Source organism: Cyclopterus lumpus, chromosome 11 (assembly GCF_009769545.1).
Source record: "Cyclopterus lumpus isolate fCycLum1 chromosome 11, fCycLum1.pri, whole genome shotgun sequence".
NCBI lineage: Eukaryota > Metazoa > Chordata > Actinopteri > Perciformes > Cyclopteridae > Cyclopterus > Cyclopterus lumpus.
In genome coordinates, this window is record NC_046976.1 from 5,164,068 (window position 1) to 5,178,654 (window position 14,587).

The 14,587-nt window shown below is 46.0% G+C and overlaps 1 protein-coding gene across 5 annotated transcripts in view; it reads left to right on the plus strand.

Annotated features, from left to right (window-relative positions):
* The window catches only part of LOC117738732 (ephrin type-A receptor 7-like), a 135,423-nt gene that overhangs the window by 116,078 nt on the left and 4,758 nt on the right, over nucleotides 1-14,587 (plus strand). For 3 of the 5 annotated variants that reach the window (XM_034544813.1, XM_034544814.1, XM_034544815.1), the window contains 7 exons: nucleotides 2,816-2,871; nucleotides 6,695-6,820; nucleotides 7,609-7,794; nucleotides 11,843-11,904; nucleotides 12,536-12,652; nucleotides 13,046-13,132; nucleotides 14,157-14,309. In XM_034544813.1, coding sequence (XP_034400704.1) covers nucleotides 2,816-2,871; nucleotides 6,695-6,820; nucleotides 7,609-7,794; nucleotides 11,843-11,904; nucleotides 12,536-12,652; nucleotides 13,046-13,132; nucleotides 14,157-14,309 — 787 coding nt within the window. Of the gene's footprint in view, nucleotides 1-2,815; nucleotides 2,876-6,694; nucleotides 6,821-7,608; nucleotides 7,795-11,842; nucleotides 11,905-12,535; nucleotides 12,653-13,045; nucleotides 13,133-14,156; nucleotides 14,310-14,587 lie in introns of all 5 variants that reach the window. The other 2 variants (XM_034544816.1, XM_034544817.1) reach the window with 1 other exon arrangement.

Sequence of the window (14,587 nt, forward strand, 5' to 3'; positions counted from 1 at the left end):
TATGTGTGATCTTGAAAATGTGATGGCGAGTGTTACCTAAAAAGGAGCCCCCCTCCAAAAAGACCTGCTATTCAATTTGGTCAGATCTATGACATTTCAAAAGGAGAATTGGTCTCATGCAGTGCTGACTTATTTCCTTTTTTCTAAGGCTCAGTTACCTCCTTGTCTCCTCACGTCCTTCATCTCACTTGGCTTGTCCCCTCAAATCTGCCATGTCTCCACTTCTGCTTGCTGTTTTGTTCCGTTGTCATGTGACACGCCTTCCTTGCTTCCTTCACCTCTCGCATCCATCCATCCATCCATCCATCCATCCATCCACTACCATCCGTTCCTCCTCTCCCTCCCCTCCGCTTCCTCTGCCCCTCCCTGTGTACTTTATGGGCTATTTTGTGTGCCTATTCAACTCTATGTCTCCTTTCTTGCATACCCTTCTGCCCAATTATCCTCTTATCCGTAACCTCCTATCTTCTTGTCATTTCCTCTGCCTCTCTGTCTCCCGACTTCCTCGCATTTCTTCCCAATGATTTATCCCCTGATTTGCCCTCATCCTCCTGTCATGTTAACCATTTGCTCCCCCCCTCGCCCACCACCCCCCACAACTCTCTTGGATCTCTTGCACTCTTGCATCTGGCATCATTTTCCTGGTACCGCCGTGCCCTCCATCCTCATCTTTCTCCCTCCACCTGCCTGCCCCCGACCCCCACCCCCACCACCCACCTTGCTCGCTCACCGCTGTGCTCTCGCTTATCTATTCATTCTTGTCTCCTCTCCCCTGTCTGGTATCTCCTGCCCCGAGGATCTGTGCTGCATGTGTCTGCTGGTGTGTTTTGACAGACAGGGTCCTGACCTTGTCTCAGACCGTGCTGCTGCTGCACAGTTTGAGGGATGTGTCAGCCTATCGCATCCTCCAATGCAAACACTCGCATGCAGAAATAAATAAGTAAATAAAACAAGCCCCAATCCTTTAAACGCAAGCGTTCTGCGCACACATTTGCATAACCCCCGCCCTCTCCACGCACGCCTTTGCTCGCATGCACATCCTCGTGAAGAGCACGCTGTCTGTGAACTGCCTGCCAGCTGAGCGCTGCTTCTGCGTGAAGCGCTGATGCGTTCCGACAGTCGCATTAACGGACGGCTCCCTGGGCAGATATTAGACTTCATTTAAACACACACACACACACACACACACACACACACACGCGCGCGCGTGTCCAGGTCGGTACACACACACATGGACGACCTCTCCCGTTGACCCTCCCGCGTACAGACCGTGCACCTCGGTGTCCTCAGCCAAAGCTCACTCGGCAGACTGTCCCTGTCATATACAATCCCTGAAAACATACCCAGCCACAATTATGTATGATACACGGTCACTCATACTTGCAGATATAAACAAAAACACAGGGGCATTCCACATAATTTTCCTGCCTTCTGGTGATTAAAATATATATATATATATATATATGGTTCTTTCAAATATTTACTCTCCTGCTTTTTCCATATTTCATGGTATCTCTGCTGAGTCAGCACGTGTGTCGGCATGCTTTTTCTCTTGTTCGTATCATTTGTTTGGGGGAAGAAACATTCTGAAAGATGCTTGTGACATCTATTCAATTAAGTGCTACTTCATTCCCATGAATGTATAAACCCCGAGACTTTAATAGCTCATATGTGTTTCAGCAAAATCATCCCCACATATCTCAAAATACCAACAAATTGTCATTTAATGAGAAGAAGAAAAACAAAAGACATAGTAATAATAATACGAGAACAAAATCGCAATAAAAATGATAATATTTGAAGAAAGAAATCGTTGGATTGAAATGCTTTTGCAATTGATATCAAATGAGAAAGTGCGGACAATTGTAGGTATTACGAAATGTTGTAGGGACACATCCCCACCACCCCTCACCATAAATCACACCCATGTGAACCCGTGTACAAACATATAAACCTCTCGAGGATGTGAACTAAAACGTGCCGCAAAGTCCTTCTGAATGTAGCCGTTTATCGACCTTGTATTTCCACGTGTATCTGGGCTGTATTGCGAAAAAATATTCAATCAGCAGTTTGTTAGAAGAACCTCCGATGCACGAAAAACTCGCTATTCCTTCTTGTCTTGTTTTTCCCTTTCTCTAATCCAAGTAAGCGTGTTGCTGGCCATCCAGAATTTCCGTTCATCACTCGTTAATCTCTCGCTAACAGTGTGTGTTTTTGTGGATTGTGCGCTCGCGCGTTTGTGTGTGTGTGTGTGTGCGTTAAGAGCCAAGTTTCCCTCTTAAGCTGAAAAGCCATCAGGAGTCAGATCATAGAGAGCTCTTTCCTCTTTAGACCCCATGTGGTGGCGAGGGATGAGAGATAACAGTGTGTGCACATGCGTGTAGAAAGCGTGTACGTGTGTGTGTGTGTGTGTGTGTTCATCTTTTCCATAAAACCTCCATCAGGGTTGAAACAACAATAGCGTATCAATTCACGGGCCTATCGGTGTGTGTGTGCGTGTGCGTGTGTGTTTGTGTGTGTGTGTGTGTGTGTGTGTGACACGCTCGGTCAAATCAGGCAGGATTTGCACTTATTCGGCCTCAGATCCTTCTGCTGCTCATCAGCGCCGTCGCATCGGGGGTCTTTCTCGGGAACGCCTCTCCGTATCCTCTCCATCTCCACGGTCGATACTCTCGTCCTCGTCTCATCGCACCGTTTCTGCACATTCCATACAATCTGCTCCGCTGCGTTGCAAGATAAACAGCGTCTGATGCTTGTGTTCGTTCGGGGGGGGACCAAACAGTGTCTGATGCCTTTCTTTTTTTTCTCTTTGCAGACAGTGCGGCTACAGCAAAGCCTCTCAAGAGGGAGACGAGGAACTTTACTTCCAGTGTAAGTGACGGCGCTGATCACTCTATTACCACAGTGACACAGTGGGTGTTTCTGTTCAAACTCTGTGTGTGTGTGTGTGTGTGTGTGTGTGTGTGTGTGTGTGGGGGGGGGGGGGGCGCTCTATCTGTCAATGAATGCGCTATCTTTCCTATTCCACGTGCTGGAATGTGTGTCAACGCACACAGTCGCGTGCATTACACATTGACCTTTGAGGCATTAAGAAGCGCCGCGGCATTAATTCTTAATTCGGAGTGCATGCTCAGCCAACTCTGAGCACGCTGACACACTCCATTAGGTGGTGTGTGCGTGTGTGTGCGCGTTGGTGTGCGTGTGTGTGTGTGTGTGTGTGTGTGCGGCAGAGTTTGGTGGGGAGAGATTGAAATCGGGAGGAGGGGAGAGATAAGGGGGGGCAGCAGCAGAGATTGCGCCTCCGAATCAGACATCAGACGTTAAATGTTGTGGTTGTAGTGTGTGTTGTTTTGGGGTTGTTGTATTATTATTTTTTACTCCGCTCACAGAGCTCTTAATAGGCTAGGCGACAGAATGGAAGCAGTTTGACATCTCTCTTCCTGTTTCTGTGTAAGTGTGCGTGCCAATGCTTTGCTGACGTGGAGGATGGATGTGTTATTTTAGAGTTCCTGTGTGCGTGTGTGTGTGTGTGGGTACCCGTGTGTGTGCGTGCTCATATTGCGTTGTTTAATCTCCCAGCATGCTGAGCCCTCTGGAGAGGTTTGGAGCACTATGCTTGATGAATAATGAGCCGAAGCCATGCGGCTGGGAATTAAATCTGCCCAAACAAAGACATGTCAACAGCTGACAAGCACGCAATACACACAGAAACACACACACACACACAAATGCTTTTTTATTTTTGGCCAGCTTTTCAAACACACACACACACACACCTACCTTTTTCATATAAATAGGCACAAAGACATGTTTTTTTTGTGTCCACTCTCTCCAACACGCACTCTCTCGAGTCCACTTCCTGTTCCGTGACTCGGGCGTTGCAAGTCCTGCAGGTCCTGCCTTAGAGTGTGATAGGTAGTGATAGTCATGTAGAGCCTGATTTAAAAAAAAGGACATCTCCTCCCATCTGTTCGCCCCACCAGACCCTTAAAAACACATCCCTCGACCATACATCAAGACGGAGTGAATGAGTGACTAAGTGAGTGTGTGAGTGCTAAAGTAGAGGAGGAAGGAAAGGGGGCGAGGGAGAGAAGGGGAGAGATTGAGAGTATGAAGAGGTGAGTTGGCAGAAGCACATCATAAGGAACACTGCTCAGAACATTAGTTTTATGTCGGAGTATGTGACCTAGAAACGTGCCGGTGGGAGGTGGGGGGGGGGGGAACAGATCAAGACTCATCCGCAATCTCCGTTAATAGACCACATTTAGATATCGGTCAGCGTTTGATATCATGTCGGAGAGAGAGAAGGTCTCCGGGGGAAATGAATGGAGAAAAGATAACGATGAAGGCCCGCTGAAGGCCTTTTGGTTTAGAATGAGAATCTGTGGACGCTCCCTCTGTGGTCCACTGAAGAATGCAGCCATGTGTGACTATGCTTTAGTTTCCCCTCAATCGCTCATGACAGTGACACAGTTAACCCTGAAAGTAATCATCCACGGACCCAATGGAGCATGCACGTGTGTGTGTGGGTCGTTTTTAGCCATTTTCCGCCAATATTGCTCATTTATATGAGAGATGTGAGCACCCCCTTTTGTTTGTGTGTGTGTGTGTGTGTGTGTGTGTGTGTGTGCGTGTAGATACGGATCACACAGCTGGTTACAAAATCCAAAAGTGTGTTAGAAAACCCTATTTGACTGAAAAGAGTCTTCGATCCTTCATTCAGCCTGGCCTCGATTAGAAAAGTTTTAATTTGCCTCACAGTTAAGTTTTGGATTTACTTTTCAGTGTGTGTGTGTGTGTACTCAAACATACTATATATAATGTGTGTGTGTGTGTGTGTGTGTACGTGTTGGATCAATAAGCCGTTATGAGGCAGCCAGTATATCCCTCAAATCAATCTGGAGCTGTAATCACATTTCAGAGGCTTTTGGGAAAATCACCAGCCGTTTTCCTGGAAGAACGGCCTTAACATGCAGTAACCAGGGTCAAAGGTCATCTAATCGAGAACTGTAGTTCCCCGGTTAATGCTTATTGGCGATCTGCGGGCTGGTTTATTTGCTAGTTGTTAGCATTTGATAAATACAATTGGCAGCCGATGAAGAAAACAAGAGGCGGGTGGAGGAGTCGGGGGGCGCTCGTGTTTCTGTTGTGCGCCGCCGAACAGTCGGGTTCAATATCACTCGCAGCTTTAAATGTCAGCTGAAATTTGCAATCGCCGTGTCTCATCAGCGTCACGGAAATGATTGTGTAGAGTTCCTAATAAATTAGCCCATGTAATCATACATAATAAGCATTTAGTTGTTTCCTCTGAAGATCGGATGAGGCTCTATGAAACAATTCATCTTTTTAAAAATGTAGACTCTAGGTTTCTATCTTGACTGACATTAAACCCTGTTGTTGTGTGTTAACACAATACATCGCTGTTATACTTATACTAGGCTATTTATCAAATGTCACATGATGGGTAGGGGACATAGAGTCATGCTATTTATGGAGATTTCTTCATTATTTTTGGGAAGCACCAGTACCCAAACTCTGAATCTAACAACAAAGTAGCAAGTGGGTAAGGGGTTTTCTGCCTCAGCATTTTACTTTCTATTATGTCCCGTCCCAAATTACATTTTTTGTCCGAAGATTATGTTATTTTGCATATGTGTGTGTGTGTGTTGAGTGAGATAACATTTTGAAAGGAGCGGAAGAAGACAAAAAGCCTTGTGGAAGAGCCCTGTGATATGACTAAAGCCGCATGGAGGAAACCCAAAGTCAGATTTGAGCACTTAAAGCCTTTGATCTTGGTCCCCCCCCCCACCCACCCCCACTCCCCTTCCCTCTGGAGATGTGCAAGGTCAAAGCGTACACAAACAAGAGAAGTTATGAAAACGTAAACAAAAGCGTTTAGTATCTATTTATATGACCCAAAAAAAAAGAAGAAAAAGTCGCCCCAAAAATCAGCTCCTGGCAAAGTATTTTTAATGTCGGGGTTATGCTCGCTTGTTATAACCACAGATGAATGCCTACAGTCACGGTTTGATAGCAGCAGTGTAACAGCTATCTCAAACATCAAAGGTACAACTGAGGTATTGATTGAAGTCTGTGGATGAAAAAGAAAAAGAGCACGTTTTGATCAAACTCAGAGGGAATATTTTTTATATAAGGGAGCAGAGGGATGCCAGTTTCTCTCAATAGAGCACAAAGCGGCGCAGATGTGGGAAAGGTTTTGCTTTGTGTCGAGCGAGAGGCAGCAGACGCCTCTTTTGCTCAGCTATCCGTAGTTATTTGCTGATATTTGCAGCTTTATGGTATCTCAATCTGAGACTGGCTCCTTTCTTTTATCTGGATCGTGCCTCACGTGGACATTTCCTGCCGCCGGGACCAGTGCCGGCTTTTATCTTTTAATGTATTTTTTTGTGTACAGACAAGCATGCGGAACACAAATTATGGCTTGCTGTTCTTCTGATTTTTTTTCCTTCTTTTTTTTTTTGATGGACTATGGAAAGTCTCGCTTCACCGATCTGTCATTCTTCATCCTCTTCGTCCCTGATGGGGCCACGAGATTGTAAGAATGACCCATCTGTCAATCAAACAGCCTGGAGTGGCAATAATCAGTCACATCAGTCTGGAGGGGGGGGGCTGTTTAAGCCTCGTTTTTTTCAGTGCGATATGGACATTGCCTCATATTGGTTTGTGTGTTCAGTTAAGATCCCGACACGGAGGACCTACATTGACCCGGAGACCTGCGAGGACCTGCTGCAGGCCGTGCACGCCTTTGCCAAAGAGCTGGACAACTCCAGCATCAAGATAGAGAGAATTGTGCACACAGGTACGTGATCCGGCCGTACGTGGTAACAACGCGCCGTTGTTGCACTTTTCAACTCTGAGATGTTGCTTTTTTCTTTTTGTTTAAAGGGATTTAGTATTCAAAGTGAGACATCCGTCATTTAAGTCTTTTGATTGGGTCAAGCTCCCAATATTTAACATTTCCCAGAAGGCAACTTGTGTTTGTTTGACCCTCCCTTGCCTTGTTCCCATGTTTTTCAAACCACACATCCCATGGTGACAGAGCGTACATTTTAAGCATGATGACAAAGAGAGAGAGAGAGACATTTCACTACTGAGTAGTACGCTTTACGGATCAGAAAGATATAATGAATATGAGTGCACGGCACAGAATATTGCATTTCTCTCCGTCTTTAACAGATGCAAAATAATTCCTAACCGTTCATATCGTGGCCCATCAACAGCTCGCAGTTGCACTCTAACAGACAAATTAGAGAAACCGGCTTCCATCAGTCTGGCAACTTCCTGCTCCGACAGAATCGAGCTCCAGTGTTTGCCTCGGCCGCACTCGATGTCCCGCCCTCTCACCTGCACCCGAACCCCATCTTTGATCTCCCTTTGATCCATTTGTATTTCCCGTCTCTCTCCCTCAATGTTGTCTGTTCATTTGCGTCATCTCTCTGCCTCCTCGTACCCGAGTCCCAACACTCCCACAATGTATGCCTTCTCACTTTATTTTAATCTTTGCACAGTTATTACTCCGCATCATCGCTTTAACCTGCAACCCCCCCCCCCCCCCCCCCCCCCCCCTTCCCCCCCTCCCCACTACAGGCGACTTTGGGGAGGTGTGTCGTGGCTGCCTGAAGCTCCCCAGTAAGAGAGAGCTTCCGGTGGCCATTAAGACACTAAGGGCCGGCTGCTCTGACAAACAGCGGCGCTCCTTTCTCAGCGAGGCCGGCATCCTGGGGCAGTTCGACCACGCCAACATCATCCGGCTGGAGGGCGTCATCACCACCGGTAAGGAGGACGGGGCGGCAGATTAAGCAGAAAGCAAGCGAAAGGCACTTTGACGAGGAAGGCGAGGATGAAGAGAAGCTCAGGGGGATCTCAGGTATCCAAGGATCAAAGGAAGGAATGGGATAGTTTGACCACCTTCAGTATCACAAAGGGGGTTCATCACCTCCATTACTGAGGAGGAAGGGATGAGGAGGGTTGTTGAGTCCGCAGGGAAGCAGAAAGGGGAATTGGAGTTTGACCATTTCAGTATCACACGTGCGCAGGGGGGGAGGGATTGGCGGGGGGGGGGGGGGGGGGGTTACCACTTCTGGTCACCATGGAGAGAGAGATGAGAAAATGAGAAAAGAAAAACAGGAATATGAGCATGGCCATGTGGAGGGGAGGATCGGGAAGAGCACTGTGATACTCCACTTCAATATCACACGCGTGGAGGGGGTTAGCGCGCTCACAGCGTAGAGGGCGTGACGGGAGGACGGGGAAAAGAAGAAACGTGTTGAATAGCAGAGAGTGGGGTTACGGGACGGCTGCCATACGCTAGCAGCAGCCGAGCTACATCAAGGCCCATTTTCCGCGGACAGATAGCAATTGGGGTCCTAGAGTGAAAACAGGATGGAAGAAGTGGGAGGGAGGGAGGAGATGGAGAAAAGAGAGACGGAGAAGATGAGGTAGAGGTTAATGGGAATGGCAGGTGAAGGGAGAAGCTTTAAAGAGTTTGTGAAGTTTTTGTTACTGCTCGGTGTGTGTGTGTGTGTGTGTGTGTGTGTGTGTGTGTGCGTGTGTGTGTGTGCGTGTGTGTGTGTGCGTGGGCATGGTGCCCGAACACACTCTGTGCTCAGTAGGATGGCAGCAGATGTGCAGGGTACAGTAATTGGTGCTAGAGACCCAGCGGGGCACTGAGATCCACTCCAATCTCTCCCACCATCACGTGCGCAAACACACACATACACAGACACACACACATGCACACACACGGTCATTCATCGACAACTCACGTACATGCTCCCTCACACACACACACACACACAAAGGCAGTCCTGTATGCTCTCTTTCACTTTTATTGACACACACACACACACACACACACCTGCTTGCTTGCCTCCTCACTAGGCAGGAAATCACACGTGAGTGCACACAAACAGTACACACGCACCCACATACTGAGTACAAATCACCTGCTTTACATGAAAACATAGTCCCATCCACTCTTATGTATGACAGGTGTTTTGCACACACAAGACTAAGATTTAGCGAAGTAAAAGTACCAACAGCACAATGTGAAAATACTTTGTTACTACAATACTCAGTGTCCTGCTTTTAACCTTTTAAACCCAAACCTATTTTCTAGGTTTCTGCTCGAAATAACATACCCAAACTAAAAAGGGTGTATCTCTGCAACCACAAAGGCTATTTGAATAATGTTTGTGTTATAATAAAGGCAAACCATGTGTGCTTTTGTTCAGATGTGTAAATATTATTATATTTGTTACTGGTTAAGAGTGAATAAAGATGAAAGACAGCAAAAGTTGAATTTCCAGGTTCGCCTAGGGAAAAAAAGCACTTTCAGGATGATTATCTCTTGGAAGGATGCACAGCAAAGGTCAAAAACCACGGAGATCATAGCACAATATGGGACCAGTCTCTCTGCAAAGTTTGACTTTGAAAAATTAAAGCAGAACAAAGTTAGTGAGGTTTTAGTACAGATTAATTAGGCAAAATGGACATTTGGGCAATTTGAATGTTTAGAATCTGTGTTAAGTCCTCTTGCTTTTTGCTATCTGGCTTTTTCTGATAGCACCGAGCTACGGGTTGCTGGTTCCGAAAACGTGCTGAGTGGGCTGACTCCTGACAAAGTGATGATTATGATATTTTAATAATTCTTTCAGTTGGTGTTTGAGTTGTTTGGAAATGGCCAATTTTGGGCCGTGGGGTTTAAAAGGTTAAAATACCATTTGCAGTCGGTAAAAGTACAGATTAGTATCAGCTCTAAATACTTGATGGTCTGGCGACCTGTCCGTGGTTTAATGGATGGCTGGATGGATGTGCTTAGAGTATAATTTGGATAATAATAATAATAATAATAATAATAATAATAATAATAATAAGAGCTACGGTTTACATATGTCTCAATAATAAAATCTGTATATATATAAGTATGTTCAGTTGTCAGATAAATGTAGTGGCGTGAAAAAGTACAATGTTTCCATCTGAAATGCAGCAGAATAGAAGTATAAAGTCACCGAAAATGAAAATGCCCAGCTGAAAATATCTCAAAAAGCCACATAAGTACAGTAGTAGTAACGTTCCACCCCTGGTCATATGATATGGCAATGGGGCGATTTGATACCTCGCCGGAGTATTTTCACCCGCAGCGTCTCCGGGTGAACTGCTCTCACCTCCCGCACTCGGCCCCCGGAGTGCAGATCCACCGCGCTGTTTGCCATCACGTGCTGTGACAGCAGCCACAGTGGAGCTGGATACAGATCAGGGTCCACTTGGCAGCTTTATCCAGTCGGATTGGCTGCGGCCACGTTTTTCCTCTTTTCACACAAGAATGTGTGATATTTCAATTTTCTTCGGGCTCCTCTGGCGACCTGACTGAGCCCATCCGTACGAGATGCATACGGAGAGTGAAGTCAAAGTGCCACGGATTTGCTTACTCAATACGTGTTGAAAGGATGGACTCTGTATTTGCATGAGGCAGCTCTGTGACACAATGCATTTCTGTTAGACATCGTCTCTAAAACACGTTTTCTTTAGCAGGTAATCACGTAACAAATTACATAATCCTTTGAAGTAGCTCCTTGTTTGTAGCTGAATGCATCTGTTGTCCCCCCCCCCCCCCCCCTGAGCAACACACCAACACAGTAAAATTCGCTCTCCAACTCAAATGAATTATGTGATTGGCTGCCGTGTCATGGCAGCGTGCGTCTCCGTGCAGACTCGCGGTGTTGTCGGTGACCTTTTCCAAACGGCTTCCTGAAAGCCCGGTGATTCTGGCAAACCGGGAGTTGTTTGTGTCCCAGTGCCAAGTTATCCATCTTTTTGTAATGTGCCTGCGTGGGGCAGATCGCGTATATCACGTTTATGTTGTACACAACTAGGCCTTTCATTCTTAGCGGTTTACATATCCATGAAGGTTTTTCTGAAGCTCCCATAATCCACTCCTCCTCTCTCCCCGTTTCCTCTCCACTCCAACTGCTGCACTCTCATTTTCCTCCTCCGTGCACTTCATAGCACTGCTGGATCCCTGCCATCTGTGCCTGGCCACAGTGTGTGCGTGTGGGTGTTGGTGTAGGTGTGTGTGTGTGCATGTGTGGGTGGGTGCGTGTGTGTAGGTGTATCTGTTGTGCACATGTGGAGTCTATATGAACATGCACGCCTGGGGACGGGTAGGTGTGTGTGTGTGTGTGTGTGTGTGTGTGTGTGTGTGTGTGTGTGTGTGTGTGTGTGTGTGTGTGTGTGTGTGTGTGTGTGTGTGTGTGTGTGTGTGCGTGTGTGTGTGTGTGTGTGTATAAGTGTGTTTATGTGTGTGTAGGTGTGTGTGTGTGTGGGTGTGTGTGTGTGTGTGTGTGTGTGTGTGTGTGTGCGTGTGTGTGTGTGTGTGTGTGTGTGTGTGCGTGTGTGTGTGTGTGTGTGTATAAGTGTGTTTATGTGTGTGTAGGTGTGTGTGTGTGTGTGGGTGTGTGTGTGTGTAGGTGTGTGTGTGTGTGTGCGTGTGTGTGTGTGGGTGGGTGTTTGAGGGTCGTTAAACTTGCTGAGACAGCCAGGGCAGCACACAGGTTCTTCTGGCTTCACCACAGTTCACTGGGTCAGGAATGGCTTTTCACAATGCCTGCCAGGCTGCCAAGTGTACTAGACTCACTTTATTCTCTCTGTCTCTCTCTCTCTCTCTCTCTCTCTCTCTCTCTCCCCCCCCCCCTCCCCTCTCAGAGTCTCTGACTCTATTAGCTCTCTAAAATGTCCTCTCCCCCCCCCCCCCCCCTCATCTTGATTCTCTCCATTTCCCCTTGATTTCACGTATTCACCTGCTCTCCCTGTGTGCCTCCAGGTAACACCATGATGATCATCGTGGAGAGCATGACCAACGGGGCCTTGGACTCCTTCCTCCGGGTAAGTTATGTGCCGCTTGTGCGCGCGTCCAGGCGTTTATCTTCTTATATGCCGACGTGTTTGCTCACCGCCCAATCGACAAATTAAGCCTCGCCATGATCGTCCGCTTCGGAGTCGTTTCACAAACAAGGCATTTTTCTCTAATGATCCTAAATTCCCTATTATTATTATTATTATTATTATTATTATTATTATTATTATTATCATTACAGCGCAGTCCTGGTGCAGCAGTGCTTGCACCATAATTAACCGCACAAATGTAGTGTTTCTGCTGTAAGCTTCTGTAAACTGTTATCGTGCCCCTCTGCTGTGTGAACCACCGCGGCATGGTTTATAATGATATGAATGAATGGCCTGTTTTCTATCCTCCAAATAAAGGGATTTAGCTCAGTGAGCACATCATTGTACTGTAGTAACAGATGTCCCGCCTTTTCGGATCGCCGCATACAAACTACATTACATATTATATATATATATATATATATATATATATATATATATATATATATATATATATATATATATATATATATACTGTATATAACACTAAACTCTCCTCTTCTTGCCTTCCTTTTTCCATTCACCTCCTCCCCGGTCTCCTCCCTTCCTTCCCTCTCGCCATAAACCTCAGAAACACGAAGGCCAGTTGAGTGTAATGCAGCTGATGGATATGCTGAGTGGCGTGGCATCGGGGATGAAGTACCTCACCGAAATGGGCTTCATCCACAAGCGGCTGGCCGCGCACAAGGTAAGGGAGCAGGTGGGAGGGGATGATGGAGGGGGACGTGGGTCGCCGAATACGTTTCGTCCAGGCGGGGGGGGGGGGGGGGGGGGGGGGGGGGGGGGGGGGGGGGGGGGGGGGGGGGGGGAATCTGCAAACGCCCTTTTTGATCATCGCTTGGCTGTGGTGTTTTTATCACAGTGATACGCGGAGCAGAAAATCACAAGACAAAGCTGTCCACAATGGTTTCGTCACATTTCTGGTTTCCACTGTGTGGCGGTTCCCCGATGCAGAAGAAACACAAATCATTTGTTGTTGTAAACAATCGATTGTCCCGGGTGCGATGGAGCTTTGGCCACACTGAGATTGTTTCCTCTCCGAATGTAAGCGATGCTAATGAGTTTGTGTTGCTGCCCTCAGGTGCTGGTTAACTCCAACCTGGGCTGCAAGGTGTCCGGCTTCAGGCCGCTTCAGGAGGACAAGATAGAGGCCATCTACACCTCACTGGTAACAACAGGACAATGTTATAATCTGCTTATAGCTTTGAATGGTCATAGTTATTAGACCTCATGCAAATTATGTCTTTATAACAATAATCATTGCACAGTATCATACATAATAAAGTCAAGTACCATAATACTTATACACTTTATATTCATAATACATAACTACTGGCCCCTCACTGACATTGTTTTTGTAGTATCATATAATGTATTACAACTATGTGAATTTTAACACCGGTATAATAATATAATATGAACATTATTGTTATAGTATATGATTATAAGTAACTATTAAATATATGCAAGAACAAATGTAAAATCCATTTTCACTTTTGATAGTTTTCATACTGTACTATGAAAAGAATACAGTGTATTACAACTATGTGAAATGCACTAGGATCATGTCTGAGGGAAGTATTATGATATTTGACCTAATGAGTCATGAAATGCCTTGGAATGTGCTATGATCATTGTTATTAGACATTTTGGATATGCATGAGTGCTTATAACTATGATTATACAGTAAGAAGACTACAAAGCATTAAAAGTATGTCTCAGAAAGTGCTAACAATTTTTTTTTAAACTGTGAAAACTTTTGAGATTAGTTTTTTTTACATTCTCCTTTTCCTAATTAATGTCCGTCAAAGTGGCACAAAGCCGGTTGGTAGCAAGCTCATACATGTACAGGTGATCTTTTTAATGGGCCTTGGACCAAAAGGAGAGTTAATTCATGTCGGGTTCAGGTGACTTCATATAATTAAGCTCTCAGGAAGGAAAATTAAAGATATTTTGGGTGCTTTATTTCCCTGGATATTGTTGGATTCCTCTCAAGGTGAACAGACTCTAAAGATTCTTTTGATCTGCTGAAAATATGTTGAAAAGCCACTCAAAGAGAATATTAAAGCTTAAGTTCTACGAACTCTCCACACCCTCTTCCTCTCCTCCTCTCCTCACATCTCCTCTCCTCTCCTCTCTCCTCCTCTCCTCACATCTCCTCTCCTCTCCTCTCCTCCTCTCCTCTCCTGCAGCATGGAGGGAAGAGTGTGGTGCTGTGGACCGCTCCCGAGGCCATCCAGTACCATCGCTTCTCCTCGGCCTCAGATGTCTGGAGCTTCGGCATTGTCATGTGGGAGGTCATGTCCTATGGAGAGAGACCCTACTGGGATATGGGCAACCAGGATGTAAGTGTGTGTGTGTATGTGTGTGTGTGTGTGTGTGTGTGTGTGTGTGTGTGTGTGTGTGTGTGTGTGTGTGTGTGTGTGTGTGAGAAAAGCTTAGAGATAGGAGGGTGCTTTTCCATTAATCTCCCTGGATGTCCTTTTATATTCCTCCATCCCTCTTTTTTTTATAGAATATTTGCAGCCTCCCTCCCTCCATCAATGAACTCCACATTCATGCCCAGCTTGGATCTTATTAAGAAAGCCAAGAAGCCACAGTACCTCTGAAAGCTTTTTTCCGA